Source organism: Saprolegnia diclina (genome assembly GCF_000281045.1).
Source record: "Saprolegnia diclina VS20 unplaced genomic scaffold supercont1.76, whole genome shotgun sequence".
In the NCBI taxonomy this organism is placed as follows: domain Eukaryota; phylum Oomycota; class Saprolegniomycetes; order Saprolegniales; family Saprolegniaceae; genus Saprolegnia; species Saprolegnia diclina.
In genome coordinates this window covers 124,569-144,673 of record NW_008246143.1, presented here as the reverse complement: position 1 = coordinate 144,673, position 20,105 = coordinate 124,569, and the positions used below count along the sequence as shown (strand labels likewise).

Genomic DNA, 20,105 nt, shown 5'->3' with positions numbered 1-20,105 from the left:
GAGCAACGTGCTGCTACTTCTACACTACTGCAAAGCGCTGGGTAGGTTGTAGGCCCCGGGGCCTGGCGTGCTGCCCTTGCCTTTGGCGAGTTGGCGCCCCACGACGCGGCTATAGCCATGGCCGTCGTCGATCTTGATGCTGGGTGACGTTGGGTAAACGAGGGGTGCCGCCGACTCGGGGTGGAGCTCGAGCGCTTCGCGCGTGTACGGCGGTTTGGTCAAGCACAGAGTCTTGGGCGCCGTCGATCCAAACGGCGTCCCAACCCGTTCCGGCACTGCAATACGCGGGATGTCGTACGCGCCGGGGCCTGGGGTCGGTAGTACGGGAGCTTCGAGTCGTTTGGCAAGACCGAAGTAGTTGTTCGAGTGTCGCTTGGACGGAGTCTCTACGACGATGGCTGTGGTCGGGGTCACGGTTGATGGCTTGCGGTAGTGGAACCGCGGTGCCGACCCAAATGCCGCCGTCGTGTGTTTCGTCGTCCCTGTCCGTCGCGCCCGCCACGAAGCCATCCCTGGTGGACACGTATCTAGTATCAATGTATCGATCAGTCCCCACCTTTTACAACAACTGGCTTTGTTGGCTGTGCAATTCGTCTCGACTCGGGCTCGTGGTCGGCTTGGGTCAGATGGAAGGTGGCGAGCTTGGCGTGACTGCGGTGCATCGCTTCCATGGACGCTTCTATATCGCTGTCAACCGATATGTGCTACGTAGTTGTTTACGGCGGTTCATTTGTGGCAGGCGCTTGGCGATCTTGGTCGTCGCCATTAAATGCAGAAACCGATCCGTGCTCGACGGCAACTCGAGCGACTCGGTGGGCTCGTGGATCGCGAACGACCATTTCCTAGCATTTGAACGTGGCTTTGCGGAAACAACCACAGGCGTACGTCGTTGCGCTCGATGCCGGCGCTTCGTTCGCTTGACGTCGCCACGGCCGCCGGGACCAAAACGTTGTCTTTCGAGGCGACCTGACTTGTTCAGCGGTGTCGCTATTTTGACTGGCTCCGCTCTCGTCTGCGTTCTCGTTCAAGAGCCGGAGCTTGTGGAAATGATACGTCTCGTCCCGCTTCACCACGAAAAGCGAGTAGAGATCCCCCAGCGCTACGGTTGTCGTGCCGGACGCGCCGCCGATGGCCGACGAAGGCAACGTCAGCGGCGTCGGTTGGAATGGTACCGACGTCGGTGGTAAGCCCAGCTGACCCAACGCGTTGTCGCCCCAAATGTACACTTGGTCGCGCGTGTCAATCACGGTTGAGTGCAGTCGCCCTGGGCGCGTGCGTCGCTTTGGGTTCAAGTGAGGATGACGCACCTGCTGCGATCGCGCGACCAACAACACCGGGAGTCGCCTACGCGCACGAGACAGCATTGCAGCGACGACCCAGAGCGCGTACCTCGTTAGGCAAGACGACGTGGGGTGTCCACGCGTCTTTGAAGTCAGCAAAACCAAGTTGCGCGTTGTCGCCTCGGCCCCACGAGTACACACGGCCTTGGGCATCCAGCGCTAATGTGTGACTTCCGCCTACAACCGCCGATCAAGCACGCGCATGCATGCAGCGGTGAGACCGCAGACAGCTTGCTTGATTGTCGTCGCTGTTGCTTGGGGACCAGTGAGGGCAAAGTACTCGACGCGCTTCGGCGACCAGTCGCTCTCTTCGCATCCATGGCCGAGGCGTCCGTGGCCACCGTTTCCCCACGTATAGAGCTATGTTCACATTGGGTCGCTGCCAATGTCGTATGGACCTACTTCGCCCGTGTGGGTGATGGCGAGACTATGGCTCGGGCCGGCGTGGATTCTCTGTCGCATAGTTCATTGAGATGAGAGATCAAGTCACCCTTCTGTACTTGGATGGGCGGAAACACGATGCCTTGCTGCGTCTTGTACGCTGCGATCAAGCACGGCAAAGTGTGGTCCTTGTCCGTGCCGACACCGAGGCGGCCGTTGCTGCCGTCGCCAAACGCCAGCACCGCCTAGCCCGAAATTCTCGCACCATGCTGCATACATCTCCTGAAAGCACCTGCTTGACGATGGCCATGGAGCGCACGAGCACGAGCGTATGTCGGTCGCCGCAGCTCACGTCCGCAAACGTCGTTGGTTCGTCGCGCTTCATCCCTCGCTCGTCAAGGAACGTGGGCCACGTCCCAAGCGCCTGACCACGCTCCTTGAGCGCGTCGTACGTGCACGTTATCTAACACGAATCGTCGCATTCAATCTAGAAGCGGTAATTACCTGCACGGGCGTCAGCGCCATCTCCATCGAGCCGTTGCCGAGGCGGCCATAGCGGCCGTCCCCGACCATGTAAAGCGCGCCGGTATCCGCGAGGAACCCCCCATGCGTACCACCACAAGAGATGCGAACAATGCGGATGCCTAGGAAGCTCTGTACGAGCGTCGGTTTAGCCACCGACACCGTATCGCCGCGACCCAGTTGCCCGCCTGCATACATAAAGGCTTGGGCTCAAATGATGACGGTGTACCTGTGTTGCTGCCCCACGTGTAGACGCTATTGTCTTGCATCAAGGCTGCCGACCACTCGTGTCCTGCACTGAGCTCGAGGATCATGTGCTCGGGTGGAAAGTCGTCCGTGATGGCGGCCACGTCGCCCTGCTTGGTCTGCGCGGGGTCGCCAGCGTATGGGTCCCGGCCAAAGAGGTAGACGTCCTGCGCCTGGACAGCTCGATGTCGGGCTTCAAACACCTGCCGCGCCTCGGCGATTGCCGACGCCTTGCGCTCGGATGATGGTTTGTCCGTGGACGGCGTCTGGTTCGACGGCTCCGACTCCATCACGGTCGGTTGGCTCGGTATCCTCGGCGGCCGTGGATTGGTGCAAATGGTAGCGAATCACAACGCGCAGCATTTTGACCAATACGAGCATCGACAGCTCGGGGAACCCACCAATCCGGCTCCACCGAGAGGCAGTCTCGGAAGGAAAGGCCAGAAGCGACGACCATGTCGATGAACAAGCTGCAGATGCAGCTCAAGAAGAAGGAGAAGGAGCGCAAGGCCGCGGGGAAGAAGGGATCGATCGTGTCGTCGGAGACCAAGGCCAAGTCGGCCGCGGACGCCGAGGCCTACATCTGCAGCGTATGCCGCCAGTCGTTCTCGGTCACGAGCCGCCCGCCCGTCCTCGTCACGCACGCCGAGTCCCGCCACCCCAAACTGTCTCCAGAGCAGTGCTTCTCGTCGCTAGCAAACGTAGAAAAAGCCTAGTGCGCCAACTATTTAGCGCTGCGAATCCTCGACCGCCACGTCCATAACACGATATAACGCTGGTCCGAGCTTTTATTTTGTGAAGTGCGTCCACAGCTGTGCCACGTCGATGAGGTTGAGTACCTATGCTGCAACGGACTATTTTGCTCTCCAGCGTAGTGCAGTGAAGCCAACACCCTGGGACCTCGGCCTGCCTCGACGCGCTGAGCTACGTGGGGACCCACCACCACTTCCTGGACGTCGTGCAAGGTCTCGATCTGTACCACCAGCAATCGAAAACTGCTTGCTGGTGTGAAGACGGACTCGATGAAACACAACAGTCTAGATGGAGTTTAGGTGTCGCGACAAGTTGACATGTCGTGCTGGTCAAGAGGAGATCTACCAGCCCGGGCGCTGCTTGAGGTTCCAGACGGACGCGACGTGGGGCTCACGCTCAGGATCGATGTTGGAACCTTTCAAGTACTCTTTGGCGTCGGTGGGCTTCATCGTCTTGATGCGGAAGCAGCGCAGGATGTCGGTCCAGCGGCCATTGCACGAGTCCACTTCGCCGTGGCGGTAGAAGTACGTCATTTGGTGGCCGACGGCTAGACGTACAGCATTAGCCAATATCATCTACCTACGATCGCGTCCACGTACTGATGCACTTGAACGCATCGTCCAAGCATTGGGCGCACGAGATGTCGAGCGGCGCGTCCTCGCTGGCCGGCGGCTTGTCCATCCTTTCTGCTACTGCTGGATAAACCTCTGCTTTCGAATCGTATGCATTATAATTAGATAGAGTATCCGGATACGGCACTGACGTGGCTGTCGAACCGACCGCCTTCGACGAACGTCCGTCGCAACGGTTGCGCCTCCGTGCCAACGCGGAGCAGAGACAAGTCCTCGTCGTCGTCTTCCTCGGCGATGACCGTCGATGGACTCGTTTGGCGATGCGCGACCTTGTTGTTGTCGGGAGACGTCGGCGCCCGCACGCGGTCGGGGTGGCCGTAGCAGCAGTTCTTGCACTGGACGTTGACGAGAATGCAGCGCTTGCAGACTGTGTCGCCGCACCGATGGCACTCGACCTTGGTCTTGAGGCAGTGGAACTTGGTGTGGCACGACGCGCAGTGCGAATGCGTCGACGGCGGAGACATGACCGTCGTGCCTCGTGTCCGGATGCGGTGCGCGAGCTGCGCCACTGACGCAGCCTGCTTCTTGAGCATCTTGCCCACAAGCACCGAGGGCATGTGGCCGCCCATGTCAATGTTGATGACGTGCACGACGCGGGTCGTACTTGCACTGAGCTCTGTGAGCACGTACCCCGACCGGCGCATCGTCGCGCGAAGCAGCTGGTGACTCTTCTCGAGGCACGGAAACCAAGGCATGCGCACCGACGTGGCGACGCACGCCCAGCCACGGGTGCCGCTCATGTCGAATGCGTCGTGGGCTTCAAGGTAGCAGATGTCGCGGTGGTGAAAGAGACTCGACGACGGTGGCAGCGCCATCCAGTGCAAGCCGACATAGTGGTAAGGGTCGTAGCAGCTGCCGCTGCTCAGCGGGCTCAACACGCACGCGTCTGTCGCCTTGCGCGCCAACAAGCGCGCGTGGTCGAGGTACTCGCAACTCTCGTTGACTTGGAAGAAAGCGATCGCGTCCTCGAGCGGCATGTCGAGCGTTGTTTCGCCCGCATAGAACGCGTCGCGTACCAGAGGGTCGCTCGCCATGTACACTTTTGTCTGGGACGGGTACGACGCCAGCGGCGCCCACGGGAGGCTGCTACCTTTGTCAAGACGGGCGCTCAGAATGAGGTCGCTGAGCGCGTGGTGGGCGAGGTCGAGAAGCGCGTCGTGGTCCTCGACACTCACGTCAGGCTCGATGAGTTGCCTGCTGTGGATCTCTACTGAATTTCAGCACAAACCTTGCTGCCGGTTGCCAGAGGTCGTAGTGACCTGATTTTTGTCGTGACACATTTTTGTACCAGCAAACCATAGACTTTGCGGAGTGCGAACACAAGGGCTCTCGACAATCGAAACCATCGATGAACCTGAGCGCGTGGCATAACCTATTGCAACAGCAGTAGTAACCTCATCGAGGACCACGGCCGCGTTGACCGCTGCCGTTATGACGTTGTTGTCGTGCTCGACTGAATTTGCGAGATGGTCAAGTGCCAAACGAGATTGTCAAGGGCCAAGATCGGATCCTATCCGGATACGCCTGTCCGGATATTCTACCGTGTTTCTGGTAAATCGAGAAGCCTGTGGAAGATGATATAGAATCCAATTCTGGAGGTACACATTTTGACCAATGAGAACACGACAGCCAAGCCGTGAGGGGCCAACGTCAATATATTGCCCTCATAGCGTGTGAACGACCGTGATGGCCCATCCTGGTACGTCGCTGATGCGCTCGCTGAGGCTCAAGCGTCGTAGGTGGCAACTTCCCGCGCGGAGGCGCGCCCTTCTCAGGTAGGCCTGCAGCGTGCGCTCACCATATCTCAAGCATCTGTAGGCCCGCCGTCGCAATCGTCGCCATTTCAACGTACGTGGCTTCTTGTGTGGCACTCGATGGCTCATGCGCAATGCTTAGAGGCTCCGCGTGGCCCATATGCACAAGGTAGCGAGTGACAAAGCACGATCCATTGTAACACTGCAGGTTCAGGCCCACCCTCGCAAGGTGCGCCGGGTGGCAACTTTGGCCCGCCGAGCAATGGCGGCTTCAACCCGCGTGGACCGCCGAGTCAGCCGTTTGGCCAGCCGCCAAACACTGCGCCGAATACGTTTGGTCCGCCGTCGGGTAATGCACCCGGCTCGTACGGCCCTCCGTCTGCGGGTACGTTCTGGTTTGGAGACGCAGGAAGATCATGGATATGTCGACTTGTCTAGGTCGCATGCCCCCGAACGGACTTCCGAGCAATGGGCCGCCAGGTGCACCCATGCATGCTGCGCCTCAGGGATTTGCTCCGCGGGGTCCGCCGTCGTCGAACGGTTGGCTTTTCGTTCTTGGCGAATCGGTCGAAACCTTGCTTTACAGGCGCCGCAATGCAGCCAGCGCATGGCGTCCCGCAGTTTACTCCCGGACCTCCGTTTCATCAGGCGCAAGGTACGGCTTCCTTGCGCTCATCACGTCGTCTGTATCGACGTGGCCATAGGTCCGCCAACGCAAGGTGCAATGGCTCGTGGCCCGTACGCACAAGGTCCTCCAGGAATGCACCAGCTTCCTCAGATGCCTTCGAGTCAACTGCCTCCCCAAGGATACCCGCCGCAGCAGCAAGGACCTCCCCAGCCTGGCTACTCGCAGGGTCCGCCCGGGTACCCGCCGCAGCAGCCAGGCCAGCCAGGTTTCCCCCCGCAGCAGCCAGGCTATCCACCGCACCAGCCAGGCCAGCCAGGCTATCCACCGCACCAGCAAGGCCAGCCAGGCTATCCACCGCACCAGCAAGGCCAGCCAGGCTATCCACCGCACCAGCAAGGCCAGCCAGGTTTTCCTCCACAGCAACCTGGCCAGCCTGCGCAGCCTCGCACGGCGCCGGCGCCGCAGCAACGCATAGATCCGACGCAGATTCCGCGCCCGAACGTGAGTGCCGAGACAATTACGTACGTGGCCAAGGGTCACACGATGACAATGCCGCCGCCGGCGACGTCGTCGTTCGTGTGCATTGACGAGGGCTGCTGCAACCCGCGCTTCATTCGACCGACGCTCAACCACGTGCCCGAGTCGTCGGAACTGCAGCGACAGGTGGGCATTCCGCTAAGCGCTGTCATTTGCCCGCTCGCGCCGCTTCAGCCGGGCGAGTCGACGCCCCCGCTTGTCGACTTTGGCCCCACGGGTCCGCTCCGCTGCACACGCTGCCGGGCGTACGTCAACCCGTTCACAAAGTTTGTCCAGGCCGGGCGCAAGTTTGTGTGCAACATCTGCAACCTCCACAACGAGACGCCGCGGGAGTACTACTGCAGCGTCGACCAAATGGGCCGCCGGCGCGACGTCACGGAGCGCGCCGAGCTTGCGCGCGGGTCGGTCGAGTACGTTGTGCCCCAGGGCTACGCCGTGCGGCCGGCGCAGGAGCCGATCACGGTCTTCGTCCTCGACGTCTCCCTCTTTGCGTTTCAGTCGGGCCTCGTCCAGGGCGTTCTCGAAGCCATCCAACGCGTCGTGCCCGAGCTCGCGCAAAACCCTCGCGCCAAGTTTGGTCTCGTCACGTTTGACACGGCGGTACTTGCGATAGAGTATCGCATCCGTCAGCATTCGATTGACTAGGTACATTACTATCGCATGGACAAGGAAGGGTCGATCTCGATGTGCGTGTGCCCCGACATTGACGACCCCGCGGCGCCGCTTCCGTTCCAGTCGTGGTGCCTTGCGCTGAACGCGCCGAATGCGATCGACAAGATCACGGAGCTCTCGGAGCTCGTACGCTGTTATCTTGGCTTGGACCAACAAGCAACGTACGTACTTAGGTGACGACGCTCTTCTCGGCGACGACCAAGAACCAGTCCGTGTCGGGCGCGGCGCTCACGAGCGTCGTTGACACCCTTAGCGCGTGCGGTGGTACGTTTGGAGCTAGCGTTTTCATCGTTCTCACATTGTGTCGCAGGTCGCGTGAGTGTCTTCCACGCAGGCCCACCCCGCATCGGTGTCGGCAAGATCACCAAGGAAGAGCCGGCGTCCCACTATGGCACGACGAAAGAAGTCGAGCTGTACACGCACAACGTCAAGCTCAACCCGCACTACGAGGAGCTCGCGCGCAAGTGCGCCACGCACTGCATCGCGGTCGACGTTTACAGCGCGGCCAACCCGTTCGCCGACCTCGCCGAGTGCGTTCTCAAAATATTATTTCAGAAAACTGACGCGACTCGTAGCGTCGCGCGCGTGTGCGACCTCACGGGCGGCCGGGCTTACTACCTGCCGCAGTTTGAGAAGGACAAGTCGGAGCACGTGGCGTACCTCGGCAACCTCCTCTCGCAGCAGCTGACCAAGAACGTGGGCTTTGAGGCCGTCTTGAAGATCCGCGTCTCGGCCGGTCTCCGTGTCGAGACGGTATTTGGCAGCCACGCCGCGTCGAGCGACGACGAAGTCAGCGTCGCTTGCATGGACGCGCACCACGCGGTCGGCGTCTCGTTTGCGTACGACGACAAGCTCGACGGCGAAGTGTACGTCCAAGCCGCCCTGCTCTACACGCGCCTCGACGGCGTCCGCGTCGTCCGCGTCCACAACCTCGCGCTTCCGGTACGTTGATGGCGTCAACCAGATTCTGCTCACAAGAACGTGCTAGGTGGCCAACCTCGTCACCAACGTCTTCCGCAACGCCGACCTCGATGCGACGTGCGCGATCTGGCAGCGCATGTCGGCCAAGGTCGTCACGGACCGGTCCATCATGGGGTACACATCCTAAATATCGTACTGTGGGCTCACACACGGTCTAGCGGCAACGGCCAAGCGGTCAAGGAGCGACTCATTGACGACTGCGTGAACGTTCTGTACAACTACCGCAAGTACTGCGCGTCCAACAGCTCGTCGGGACAGCTCATCTTGCCCGAGTCGCTCAAGCTGCTGCCGCTCTACACGCTGGCGTCGCTCAAGAGCCGCGGGCTGCGCAACAACGTCATGGGCAACCGTGGCTTTATCGACGTGCGCGCCGACGAGCGCGTCGCGTTGCTCTCGCACCTCAACAACCTCCCGGTGGAAGCCGCCGTCTCGGCCGTGTACCCCAAGATGTACCCGCTCCACGACATGCCCGAAGACGTACGCGCATATGATACAACATGCGAAAACAACATTTGGCTGTGTCTAGTGCGGCACGCTGGACGACAAGGGCGCGATGATCCTCCCGGCGCCGTTGCCGCCGACGGCCGAGAAGCTCGAGGAGTACGGCATCTTCCTCTTGCACTCGTCGACGTTCCTATACCTCTTTGTCGGCGCCAAAGTGTCGTCGCATATTCTGCACGACCTCTTTGGCATGGAGCACGTCGACACGGCCGAGCAGGTGCGTCCTCGCCACTTGTGCGATTTTTCAACAGCAGCACTGTCTAGTCGGTCAACCTCGTGGACGACGCGCCGGACGCGGGCCCATTGCGAGACCAAGTGCGCGCGATAGTGCAGTACCTACAGGCCCAGGTGCCTGTCATGCAGCCCCTCGAGATCCTCACCAAGACGGTACGACGGCTCGGAAGCGTATCATTTACCACTGTCGAGTAGGACTGGCGCAGCGGCCGCTTCATGGCCGCGCTCGTCGAAGACCGCACCAAGAACGAGGTGTCGTACGTCGAGTTTCTCTGCCAAGTGCACAAGAAGATCCAGTACAAGTTCATGTAAACCCCTTGATTCGAATACACGACTTTCTTCGGCTACGACGACGACGCGGGCAGTGCGATCGATCGCGAGCTTCTGTTGGAGCAAAGGGCGTCTGTCGCTTGCAGTGTCGCGACCATACGCTGGATGAGCTCCGGGTTGCTCACCGAGGGCCGTCGTGGCGCCACGAGTCCCGAGCCCCGGGGCGACGCGTTGAGCGTCCCAAACGCCAGCGCCGACTCGCGCCGACTCGAAATCGCCTACTGCACTATCAGCACTGGACAAGAGCTTCTTCTTCTTCTGCCTCGGTCGAGTCGAGGAGGTCGCCGGCCGTTGTGATGCGAAAAAAATCAATGTACATGTCCCCGAAGACCACGGCCGACATCATCGACTTGCCTATGCGAAGGCTCAAGCGTTGTTGCACACGGCGTGTACCGAGAAGCTCCAAGCAAAAGGGCAGAATCCGCAAGAGAAGACTGTAGCTCACATGCGCCTTGAGCAGCGGCAGCAAGTCCGACTGGGAGGCGTACACGACTAGGAGTCCGAGCGCCGCGAGTTTGAGGCAAAAGCTAATGTGGTGGCGCCGGTCCAGTTCGTTCACCTATTTCAACAACAAGACTGCAGCCTGTGGCCCAGAAGCGCAGCGACGCACGGCAGCGAGGACGCTTTGCGGCGCCATGAGACCGCGGTTGTCGTCGGCGACGAGGCCGTGCGACAGATCGCCGACAGGAAACCAGATGAAAATGCTCGCGAGGTAGACGAGAATCGTCGCGACGCTCCTACCGTCCGTGAGCCTCCATCCCAGCGCGGGTGGGAAGCACCAGAGGTTGCCAAAGGCCTGGTGGATCGCGATAAGAAATGTCGTGAGCATCGGCGTGCAAAGAAGGATGGCGGCGCCAATGCCGTAGCCGGGCAGGCGCGAGTAGGGCACGAGGGTCTTGGTGAGCTTGGCGCCACGGATGCAACCAAAGAGGAGTGACATGCTCTGGGGTACGAGTGTCTGCAGCGACGAGAGCCCTGCGCCGCTCTTAGTTTGACACAACCGATTAGTGCGTACCGACAAGGACGCCGAGGAGGAACTCTGCATAGTCGCTACTCGACTGGAACGTGCCGAGGGCCTTGATGGCGTCAACGACCGCATCCGGAAGGCATAGCTCTAGCCATCCGACGTGACAACGACGGCTGCGATCGTGATGTACCTGGCGCTTGCGAGAGGAGCGGCGGCAAGGACGCGTGGAGACAGTCGCGCATGCACGACGACGCAAAGCACGCAGCGCACGCGGGGTGCGCTGTCTCCAACGCCGACGGGTTGTACATGTAGACAAGTCCCATGCTGATGCACGTGGTGTCGGCAAGGCAGGCGGCGCAGGCAGGTTCGCTGCACGCTGCATGCGCCGTCTGGTGAGCACTCGCGTTGGCGACGGCGTAGACGTTGAGGCAGACACGCGTCGTGTTGTTCTTGAGGACGCCCATGGTCTCGAGCGAGCGCAGGAGCTGGTCGCCCTACGCTTGCTTCTCGTCGTCGTAAACTCAAACGAGTCGCGACGCACCCACTGCGGCGCATTGATAAATTCGTTGCAGACCTGGCTCGGCGAGAAGTTCACGTGGCGTAGCGCTGCTTGGCGGGAAAGCAGCGAGGCGAGTGCGTCGCATGCTTCGAGGCGAATGTCGTTGAAGTTGATGCTACAGAGGATCTCCGAAGTTGACTTTGAGATGTATTGATACCACGAGCGAATCGGAAGGAAGAGCAGAACTGCGTACGGCAGCACGAACGAGAGACCGTACCCGAGACGCAGGGCAGTCCGCGACCTGTGGTACGTCGTCCAGTGGTGCAGCGCGTAGGCAGCACAGAGGCCCGTGAGAAGCATGGTGCCGACCGTCGAGAAGGCCTGGACGACGTACAAGACGTGCAGTTTCTACAGTCCTTCAGAACACGAGAGAGGCGCGGACTGTACTTGGAAACTTGGCAAGATGACGTCGGGCAGAAGCGTCACGTAACTGCGCATGTCGCCAAGGAACGCAGCGAACGTCGTCGACTGCGCGGCCAGCACCGTTTTGGCCCCAAGCGCCGCCAGTAGGAGCCATACACTGGCCTACATTGGAAACGAATTGGCAGCAAGCGAACGGGCGTCGTACTTGGATCACGCTCTTGCGCCAGCACATGTACTTGATGGCGAGCGGCGCCTTGGGGCTCTCGCCCGCGACGACTGCCATCTCGCTCGGGAAGACGAGCAAATTGTGCACCGACATGTGCACGACGCGCGCGTACATCTCGCGGGCCCACGTCAGTTGCGCCACCATCTCGACGCTCACAAAGATATTTCTAAAGTGCTTAAAAGTGGCACCGTTACCCGTAATTGTGGCAGGATACGCGTATCCGGTGATTCCGGATACAGCTACGATGAGCACGCGGACGCTCGAGGGCTGGGCCGATGGGCTGCGGGCTGCCGAAGCGGCTTACGACATTGACGAGGCCGTGCGCCTGCTCGTCGAGGACAACGACCTTCTCGCAGACAACTACAAGGCGATGGCGACGCATGTCCTCGAGGCCGTGGTCCCGGCATGGGTCACGACGACGGTGGCGGACGCTGCAGCCCTCGCGATCGTGCCCGCAGTGGATTCGCTCTTGTCGGTGGCCACTGCCGAGACATGGCGCCACGTGCAGAGCCTTTTTCTCGCGCTGTACGACATTGTGAGCCGACGCCAGCTACAAGCGCAGTCGCACGACATGGCGCTGCGTCTCCTGCAACGCTTCCTCGACGACGACGGTCTCTATCGCTTGCAGTCCGAGATGATGATGATGACGCCCAAGGTACACTGGACAATCTCTCTTCGCAGCAACTCGAAGGGTACGTAGGCCACGAGCGTCGCCGACGAGTCCCTCGTTGCAAAGCTCTGCGCGCTGCCTGGTACGTCCACACTGCAGTTGGCGCCTCACGAGACAAATATCCCGCAGCAATCGTGTGCAACCTCGATTGGCCGCAGACGCAGCGTGGCTTTTTGCCGTCGACGTTCTTTCCGCGACTCGTGTTGGCCTTTGTGCGTCACCGAGGCGCCGTCTCGAGTGGCCACCTCGGCGCCCTCCTCGTGCCCAAGCTCGTGCGTCTTGGCCACGCCAAATGCGTTGCGTCGGGTGCGTCCCCTCGTACCCCTTGGTTTCTCAGCCCTTCTGTAGTCTGGCTCGCCAACTGCACGTCGCCCAGCGAGCACTACATCTGGCTCAATGTACACACGACTTTGATGACCTCGCAGCTCAGCTCATGTGCATACAGATGCTTCCGCCGTCTGCTTACGAAGGCCTCTTCTCCGAGACTGTGAAATTCGCTACGAACGGTACGATATCGAATCACGTCGCTAGTTCAGAGAGCAATGGCGACTGCAGACACATCGATGCCGGTGGACTGGGCCACCCTGCTGCCAACGAGCATCGTCGAGCAGAGCGTCTTCCAGCACGTGTTGAGCCACAAGCTACTGCTGCACGCCAAGACAGCGCTGCCCTTTGCGGCGATCGACGCGGCGGTTCGCGTGCTCTCTGGACCAACGACCCCCGCCATCCACTACGATGACGCGGTTCCTTTGCCTTTGCATGGTACGACGGGTGTTGACTGCATCTTAGGCGCAGTCGCCTCTTGTGCAAGTGCTTGACAAGCTCATCCAGGCATGGGCGTTCGGCTGCGCGACGGACGCGGACGTCGACGGCAGCGCCGCCATGTTCATTGAGCTCGGTCTCGACCACCTCTCGACGCGGTATGTCGACGCTCGCGCCGTCGTGGAGACCCGGCGCTGGATTGGGCCGCTGAGTATGGGCATCCGAGTACGTACACTCTGAGCGTTTGCGACCTACGACCAATTGCATTTGGGTAGGAGCGCATGGGGCACTCCCTGCAAGGGACACGACAGTGGGGCATGGTCGTAGCGATCGCTCTCTCCAAGGTCCTCACGCCCGAGACGCCGCTGACGTTCGAAGACGAAGACTTGCCGCGTCACGGCACAGCACCCGCGACAACGACGCCGCTCGAACCTTTGGTCGCCTCGGCGCTTAAAAAACCATCTCGCGTCGACCCTGATGCCATCGTTGACAGCGATGACGACGACGCAGCTGAGAGTACGGAAGGAGACGTGAACGACGCGGCGTCGGACATCAGTCTCGAGCCGTACGAGCTCAGCGACGACGAGGACGAAGCCGTCGACGCGGTACGTCGACTCACGGTCGAACGTGTGCTGATGACTTTGCAGACGCCGCCGATGGTGTATTTGCTGGATGTTCTGGAGGGTTTGCAACAAGACGGCGACCGCGACCGCGCCGAACTCGCGCTGCGTTCGCTGCCGGCACTCATTCACCGCCGGCCGTACGACCTCCACGACTTGGCCGTGACGCTCTGCCGGGCCGTGACGCGTCTCGACGACACGTTCCAAACGTACGTTTGCTGTTGTTGCGTCATGGGGCTCATAGATGGTATGCAGACCGCACTTTGATGCGCTGCGCAAAGCGTCGCTGCGGGGGCTCGTGCTCGAGGCGCCGGCGCAGGCACTGCCGACGTTGGCGGCGCAGGTGTTTGACTCTGAGAAGCTTTTTCAAGTCAAGCTCGACATCCTCTCGACGCTCGCGCTAGCGGCCCCCAACGTTAGAGTCGACAAAGCCAACACGCTCAGTCTCTTCTTCTACCCTCTGCTCCTGCCGCTCCAGACGCAGCTTGCGAACGCGGCGAGCAGCATGCACTCGCTCGACCACGTCTTGATGGCCCACGTGTTCCAGACGCTGGCCGCGGTGCTCGAAACGTCGGGGCAGCACGGACCCCGCACGATTGCGATGGCAACTGCGTTTCTCGAGCTCATTTGGTCCCAGCGAACGCACGAGCTACCTAGCGTCCGTCGTCAGGTACTCCTGCTACGACTCCGACTATGTAGCTGTGAGCATTGTAGGTGCTCTTTGGGCTCAGCCGCGTCCTCCTCGTGCTGCCCGGGTTTGCGTGGAGCGAACAGGTCGCGCGCCTCGGCCTCCAGACGTCGCTCGTCCCGTACCTCGATCAGCTGCGCCAGTGGGACCCGGACCATGGCTGCCGGTCCGCGGCCGGGCTCTTGCTCACGACGGTTGATACAGGCGCGTTTTTGCAAGAGCAATGACGTGGCGCGCTGCGCGGACAAACCTGTAACAATAAATACCAGCTCGGCAATATCGAGTTGCAAAGGATTCTATCGAATGCCAGCTGGTGCGATGAGCTTGGATCCGGCGCCGAAGGACGGACGACGCCTGCGACAACTCTTGGCCCCGCTGCTCATGACGACGACGACGACGAGCGGAAGTGCGACGACCGTGGAGATGGCCAGCGCCGACGAGAGCGAAAGCGACCAGGCGACGCTCATCACCAAGAGCGTCAACGACGAGACCGTCGACGTCAACGAGGTAGGTCATTCCCAGCGACGACGCTCGCCTGACGCCGTGGCTTGTAGGAAGTGGAAGCGATCGGCTGCGGCTACTTCCACAAGCGCATGGTCGTGTACGGCGCTACACGTATACTTGGCGATAGCTCACGCGACGTCGTTTTAGGATCCTCGGGCTTGGCAACGCGGCTGACGCGGTCGAGATCCTCGCGATCGGGTATATCTTGGCCGTGTACGACAGCCCGATCACGCCATGGGAGTCCAGTACAGCGTCGTCTGACGTATCAATCCTCACACCTGTCTGCCATAGGCTGCTTGACGGCGGCCGTGTTTGCAGGGATGCTCGTCGGCGGCTTCATCGGCGGCGTCCTGGGCGATGCGTACGGTCGGCGACCCGTCGTGCTCGCCAACCTCGCGATCAACGCCATCGCCGGGTTTGGCTCGGCCCTCGCGCCCACGATATCGTGGCTTATCGTCTGTCGGACATTTGCCGGCATCGGTGCGCTTCTGCGAGCCATTTGTCTCGTGCAACGTTGCTGTGCGTAGGCGTGGGTGGCATTGTCTCGTGCCTCTTTGCGCTGTGCATCGAGCACCTCCCGCCGGCTGCGCAAGGCCGGTACATTACAGTGCTCTGCTGCTTTTGGATGCTTGTACGCCAGCGTTGTCTGGAGTCGCCAACTTATGGCTCTGCGTAGGGCTCGATCGTGACGGCCGGCGCGGCGTGGACGATGCTCGGCAAGACGCTGGACGGCGACAAGATCCTGCCGACCACGTGGCGCCACTTTGCAGCGTTCGCGGGCCTCCCCGCGGCCCTCTCGTTCGTGCTTACATACTGGTTTGTGCCCGAGAGCCCGCGCTTCTTGATCTCCAAGGGCAAGCACGACGAGGCCACGCGCGTTCTCCACAGCATCCTCGCCCTCCACGGCGAGTCGCGCCGGCCGCGCCTCGAACCGCTCGACCACATCAAGTTTCAGGCCGAGTCGAGCGGCAGCAGCGTCGCACAGCGCTTCAGCGCGCTCTGGGCCACGTACTCGCTCCGGCGCATCTCGCTCCTCCTCTTTGTCGTCGCGTTCGCCATGAGCTTCGGTCCGCCATGGCTCTATACGTGGATGTTGACGGTGGTGTAGGCTCGTATGGTATCTCGACGTGGATCACGTCGCTCTTCAAGTCGATTGGGCTCGCCAACCCGTACGCCAACGCGTTCTTGTACGCTGGCGCCAACCTTCCGGGCAACCTCTTCAGGTCGTTTTCGCAAGCGAAAGAAGCTGACTCTGCCGTAGCTTTGCCATGGTCGATTCCTGGGGCAGCGGGCGACTGCTCGCGCTCTCCCTCCTGCTCTCGGCGGCGGCGGCGCTGCTCTTTGCTCTCGACACGTCCCACGCGCCTGGCTACGTGGTGTTTTGCGCCTGCCTCTTTAACGCGTGCATGACGTCGTCGTGGAATGCTGTACTACCTTCGATCTCCCTGTCTTGGTCCATAACTCTGTCAGCTACTAGTTTGGCGTACTCTCGGCGCACGCCTTTCCGCTGCCCGTGCGCGTCACGGGCATGTCGCTCGTGAGCTGCGTCGGCCGCGTCGGTGCCATCACGGCCCAGTTTGTCAACGGGTTTCTCATGGCGCCGCCACCCAACCTCGCGCTTCTGCTCGGCACGACGTCGACGATTCTCTGTGTTGGCGCCGTCGCGGTGACGTACGTCACCAAGTACCTCCCGCTCTCGGGCCCTGGACGCCACGGTCCACCCGTCCACCACTAGCATCGACACTACCCAAATTCATTCTTCGTGCAAACAACAAACTAGGGCTTCGGGTCGTCCAGGTTGAGCTTTTGGAGCTGGTTGTACAGGGCCTTGAGCTGCGCCGGCGTCATGGCCGCAGGGTCCATTTGCACACCGAGCGACGCCATCTGCTGCGCGAGCATCGAAAGCTCGCTCGTCGGAGCCGCCTTGGGCTCGCGATCCGCAAGGCGACGCGGGTCGTTGCTGTACAGAGGCTCCTCGGGGTACCGCGGCTGGGTGCTGTTGTACCGCGGCTGGGTGCTGTTGTACCGCGGTTGGTGAGGCTGGTCGTCGTAGCGCGGTTCGTCCGGGTAGCGCGGTTCGTCCAGGTAGCGTGGCTCGTCCGGGTAGCGCGGCTGGTCGCGGAACCGCACCTGGTCACGAGGGTCCATGTACCGAGACGGTTCCACGTACCGCGACTGTTCTTGGTACCGAGCGTCGGGGCGGTCTTCGTAGCGCCCCACGAGCTCGTCGTCGTACCAGCGGCGGTTGTAGTCGTCGCGGCGCTGGGTGTTCATGCGGAGCTCTTCCTCCTGGATAATTGGGCGCCGAGCGTCGGTGAACCGGTCGTCGTGCCGACGCGACGGATCCGTGGCACCGTTGGCGGTGAACGCGGCGAGGTTTTGCGCGTTGAGGGGTGCGTACGGGCGGTACTGGGCCTCGTCGTCAGACGTCGCCGACATGTGGCGGCCGCTCGTTGGCGGTGCGCGCAGGTCGACGGTTTCCTGCGTCGGTCCATCACTACTTGGTGGTGCCATGTCCGGATGCTCAAGTAGCCGTGGCGGTCCACGCGCGTCGCGGTCGTCGTGGCGAGGGTGGACGTAGCGCCGGTCGTTGTAACGGGGGTCCAAATAGCGAGGGTCCATGTAGCGTGGGTCTCGGTCGTAGTAGCGGTCGTCGTCATAGTAGCGCGCTGGCTGCTGACCATAGTACCGTGGCTCCTGGTACCGAGGCTCGGGGTAGCGAGCCTCCGGAAATCTCGGGTCATGGTGGTGGTTTGGCGGGTACCGCGGGTCGTAGTCGTTGTACCGCGGATCAAAGTTGCGCGTCTCCTGAAAGCGAGCGTCCAAGTACCGTGGCTCGTGGCCTTGGACTCGCAATTCGTGGCTCTGCGGTGGTTGTTCGGCAAAGCGCGGGTCGACCTCGCGGCTCTCTTGGCTGCGCTCTTCGTACCGGTCGTTGTCGCCACGCTCGCGGCCTTCGGGCACCGGTGCGTACCGCGCCTCGGCAATCGGTCGGCTGTCGTAGCCGTAGCGCGCGCCGCCGTCGTTGCTGCCGTGGTCCGACGCCTGCCACTCCTCGTGACGGCCGACGTATTCGTTGTTGCTCTGGCTGCTCTCGACTGTGTAGCGCGATGCGCGAGACGGCTGCGGCGCACTCGACGGCTCAGTGGCCAAGTCCGTCTTGATGGACCGGGCCGCGGGCAGCATATGTCGGTTGGCAGCGATGACCGGCGGCTCGGCCTCCGGCTCGCGTCGACTGAACGGCGCCTGCTTGGAGCTCAAGCTCACGTTTACGTCCTGCGGGGGGCGCTGAAGGCCCCGCGCCATCCGGGGCGTGTGGTGGCTGTGTCGGCTCAGCACGCGCTTGCCTTCCTCGTTGTAATCGGCTACAGACAACGATGCGGTGAGGATAGAAGTTGCGTGGGACAGGCGCCATACTCGAGTCTTGTTCGCTGGCGTTGTCGGTGAAGGCCGACTGCAGCCGTGGCAGGCCCTTGTGAAACGTCCCCACCGAGCACGCCGAGCAGACGCGGATCATGGATCGGCCGAGGCCGTTCACGTTGATGTCCCAGTACTTGCTGCAGCTGCTGCAGACAACCTAAACGCGCGCTGAGGCCGCAATGCTTTGCATCGCCGTACCTCGCCACACTTGCGGCAGTTCTTCTTCTTGGAGAATGGCCCAAACTTTTTGCTGCAGAGAAAGCACTTGCTGCGCATCGAGCGCGGAATGAGCTGCTGCTTCTCGAGGAAGACCTCGCCGCTAAGCCGCCGCTCGCGCAGAAACTGGTCAATGTCGGCGATGCTCCGCGCGCGGCGCTTGGCGCCCATCTTGACGATGAACTTTGGAATGTTGCCCTTGAGGTCGATCTGCACCGCGTGCATGGCCTTGAGGTACCCCGGCCGGTTCGTCTCGAGGAAGACAAAGCCCGTGCGGTAGATGGACGCGCGCACGAGGTTGAGGCTGTTTTGCAGATCCGGGCAGCACGGCAGCTTGATCGAATTCAGCGACCGCGCCCAGCCGCGCTTGCCGTTCATCTCAAAGTCGTCTTGGCACTCGAGGTAGCACATGTCGCGGTGCTTGGCCAAGCCGTTGGGCACCTCGAGCACCATCCACTTGACGCCGATAAAGTGGCGCGGGTTCTCGGCCGTCGGCCGCGCCAGCGTGTAGAGCGACTGCGCGTCGAGGAGGTCCTTGCCAAAGTTGCGCGTGTACTCGCGAAAGGTCTCGGTCGTGTCGGAGCGGAAGAGCGCTGCAACCTCGTCGAGCGACGCCATGATCTCGGTCGTCGAGCAAAGGAACGTCATCTCCGACCCGACCGCCGACGGGTCCGACCCCGTGTACAGCTGCAAGCCGGCGTCGTCGCTGTCGAGGCTCCACCGGATCGGGCCGCCCTCGAGGTTCGAGTGGCGCACGAGCTCGACGAGCGACTTTTGCGCGAGGTTGACCATGTACTCGCGCTCGTCGACCGAGAGCTCGGGGCAGCGGAAGAAGGTCGCGGGCAGCGGAAACGTCGTCATGCTGCAAGTCGCTTTGTGTCAATTGTCAGCTGATGCACCTGGCTAAAGAGAGCGTGCGATCCATCTGCCGCGCTTGTAGAGAGTGAACTTGGACTCCGATCTCATTTTTTGTATACGAGAGAAGAGAGTGCTGAAGAGTACGCATCAGGATTGCAGCAAATTAGATGGCGCCAACCCGTTCAACTCTTGCAGCGGTTTGACTTGTGTTTTGTATACGTTGCCACGTGACTCACAAGGTAAGCAGGGTGGCCGCGACCACGACGAGAGGCAGCAGATCATCAGGACCCCGATGGCGTCGTCGTGCTCTGAACGAGTGACCATCCTTGTCCGTCCAGATGCTGCATGTCCTTTCTTTTTGAAGCATTCCCGTCGTGCGATCAGTAAATTTCACCAATGGCGTGCGTGCACGACGAGACCAACCAGTGATTGTGATCGCACTGTTTGTGAACGCAGCGCGCCGCCACGCGGCAGCTCAAGAAACGAGAGCGGTTCGCGAGCCCGCGGCGCGCGTTGCACAGCGACCACCTCTGCCCCCGTTGACATTGCAGCCACGACGCGCTGCCACGTCATGCATGCAAATGACCGCGCCGGGCCGAGCCGAGCTGGATCTCTAGGTATGCGTCGTCGGCCATCATCGCCGCCACCTCGGTGCAGAACGTTCGAAGTGGACGCAGCGTACATCGAAGGTGCACCCACGCAGGGTGCAGATGTAGCGACATCGAGTCTTTGGCCGCTTCA

The 20,105-nt window shown here is 61.4% G+C and overlaps 9 protein-coding genes across 10 annotated transcripts; 4 read left to right on the top strand and 5 right to left on the bottom strand.

Moving 5' to 3' along the window:
* Positions 1–24: 24 nt before the first annotated feature.
* SDRG_14710 (hypothetical protein) lies at positions 25–2,787 on the bottom strand (the record flags this gene model as incomplete). Its single annotated transcript, XM_008620861.1, has 12 exons — positions 2,473–2,787; positions 2,226–2,365; positions 2,014–2,184; positions 1,841–1,966; positions 1,743–1,793; positions 1,562–1,700; positions 1,390–1,517; positions 1,308–1,344; positions 886–1,264; positions 721–842; positions 557–679; positions 25–512 (listed from the first exon to the last, which is right to left on the bottom strand). Exons 1-12 carry the CDS (start codon positions 2,777–2,779, stop codon positions 25–27), a joined length of 2,211 nt encoding a protein of 736 aa, XP_008619083.1. The 5' UTR covers positions 2,780–2,787.
* A 92-nt stretch (positions 2,788–2,879) lies between these two features.
* SDRG_14709 (hypothetical protein) lies at positions 2,880–3,289 on the top strand. Its single transcript, XM_008620860.1, has one exon. It carries the CDS (start codon positions 2,945–2,947, stop codon positions 3,203–3,205), a length of 261 nt encoding a protein of 86 aa, XP_008619082.1. The 5' UTR covers positions 2,880–2,944; the 3' UTR covers positions 3,206–3,289.
* A 219-nt stretch (positions 3,290–3,508) lies between these two features.
* On the bottom strand, positions 3,509–3,938 carry SDRG_14708 (hypothetical protein). The gene is made up of 2 exons (XM_008620859.1): positions 3,842–3,938; positions 3,509–3,789 (listed from the first exon to the last, which is right to left on the bottom strand). The coding sequence occupies exons 1-2, from the start codon at positions 3,921–3,923 to the stop codon at positions 3,584–3,586; spliced, it is 288 nt and encodes a 95-aa protein (XP_008619081.1). The 5' UTR covers positions 3,924–3,938; the 3' UTR covers positions 3,509–3,583.
* Positions 3,939–3,975: 37 nt separating this feature from the next.
* On the bottom strand, positions 3,976–5,154 carry SDRG_14707 (hypothetical protein; the record flags this gene model as incomplete). Its single annotated transcript, XM_008620858.1, has 2 exons — positions 3,976–5,081; positions 5,103–5,154. The coding sequence occupies 2 exons, from the start codon at positions 5,152–5,154 to the stop codon at positions 3,976–3,978; spliced, it is 1,158 nt and encodes a 385-aa protein (XP_008619080.1).
* Positions 5,155–5,497: 343 nt separating this feature from the next.
* SDRG_14706 lies at positions 5,498–9,531 on the top strand (the record flags this gene model as incomplete). 2 transcript variants are annotated; one of them, XM_008620857.1, is made up of 17 exons in its annotated part: positions 5,498–5,573; positions 5,614–5,649; positions 5,693–5,722; positions 5,771–5,797; positions 5,843–6,013; positions 6,067–6,168; positions 6,215–6,283; positions 6,333–7,393; positions 7,439–7,591; positions 7,639–7,729; positions 7,776–7,995; positions 8,041–8,407; positions 8,454–8,560; positions 8,605–8,923; positions 8,973–9,164; positions 9,212–9,334; positions 9,377–9,531. In XM_008620857.1, exons 1-17 carry the CDS (start codon positions 5,561–5,563, stop codon positions 9,491–9,493), a joined length of 3,198 nt encoding a protein of 1,065 aa, XP_008619079.1. In that variant the 5' UTR covers positions 5,498–5,560. The 2 variants fall into 2 exon arrangements, with proteins under 2 accessions (XP_008619079.1, XP_008619078.1); XM_008620856.1 differs by having other exon boundaries at positions 5,561–5,573; positions 5,837–6,013; positions 9,377–9,493.
* On the bottom strand, positions 9,474–11,782 carry SDRG_14705 (hypothetical protein). Its single transcript, XM_008620855.1, has 11 exons — positions 11,606–11,782; positions 11,425–11,562; positions 11,195–11,385; positions 11,020–11,152; positions 10,669–10,972; positions 10,527–10,625; positions 10,291–10,486; positions 10,122–10,248; positions 9,905–10,070; positions 9,774–9,865; positions 9,474–9,729 (listed from the first exon to the last, which is right to left on the bottom strand). The coding sequence occupies exons 1-11, from the start codon at positions 11,768–11,770 to the stop codon at positions 9,526–9,528; spliced, it is 1,815 nt and encodes a 604-aa protein (XP_008619077.1). The 5' UTR covers positions 11,771–11,782; the 3' UTR covers positions 9,474–9,525.
* Positions 11,783–11,864: 82 nt separating this feature from the next.
* On the top strand, positions 11,865–14,666 carry SDRG_14704 (hypothetical protein). Its single transcript, XM_008620854.1, has 11 exons — positions 11,865–12,281; positions 12,327–12,378; positions 12,426–12,602; positions 12,645–12,694; positions 12,742–12,802; positions 12,852–13,039; positions 13,086–13,283; positions 13,334–13,663; positions 13,706–13,887; positions 13,934–14,348; positions 14,393–14,666. Exons 1-11 carry the CDS (start codon positions 11,871–11,873, stop codon positions 14,591–14,593), a joined length of 2,265 nt encoding a protein of 754 aa, XP_008619076.1. The 5' UTR covers positions 11,865–11,870; the 3' UTR covers positions 14,594–14,666.
* An 83-nt stretch (positions 14,667–14,749) lies between these two features.
* Positions 14,750–16,642, top strand: SDRG_14703 (hypothetical protein). The gene is made up of 9 exons (XM_008620853.1): positions 14,750–14,873; positions 14,921–14,967; positions 15,018–15,115; positions 15,162–15,350; positions 15,398–15,501; positions 15,547–15,937; positions 15,979–16,093; positions 16,132–16,297; positions 16,348–16,642. Exons 1-9 carry the CDS (start codon positions 14,790–14,792, stop codon positions 16,603–16,605), a joined length of 1,452 nt encoding a protein of 483 aa, XP_008619075.1. The 5' UTR covers positions 14,750–14,789; the 3' UTR covers positions 16,606–16,642.
* On the bottom strand, positions 16,608–19,401 carry SDRG_14702 (hypothetical protein). The gene is made up of 3 exons (XM_008620852.1): positions 18,489–19,401; positions 18,288–18,447; positions 16,608–18,235 (listed from the first exon to the last, which is right to left on the bottom strand). Exons 1-3 carry the CDS (start codon positions 19,365–19,367, stop codon positions 16,647–16,649), a joined length of 2,628 nt encoding a protein of 875 aa, XP_008619074.1. The 5' UTR covers positions 19,368–19,401; the 3' UTR covers positions 16,608–16,646.
* Between the last annotated feature and the right edge of the window lie 704 nt (positions 19,402–20,105).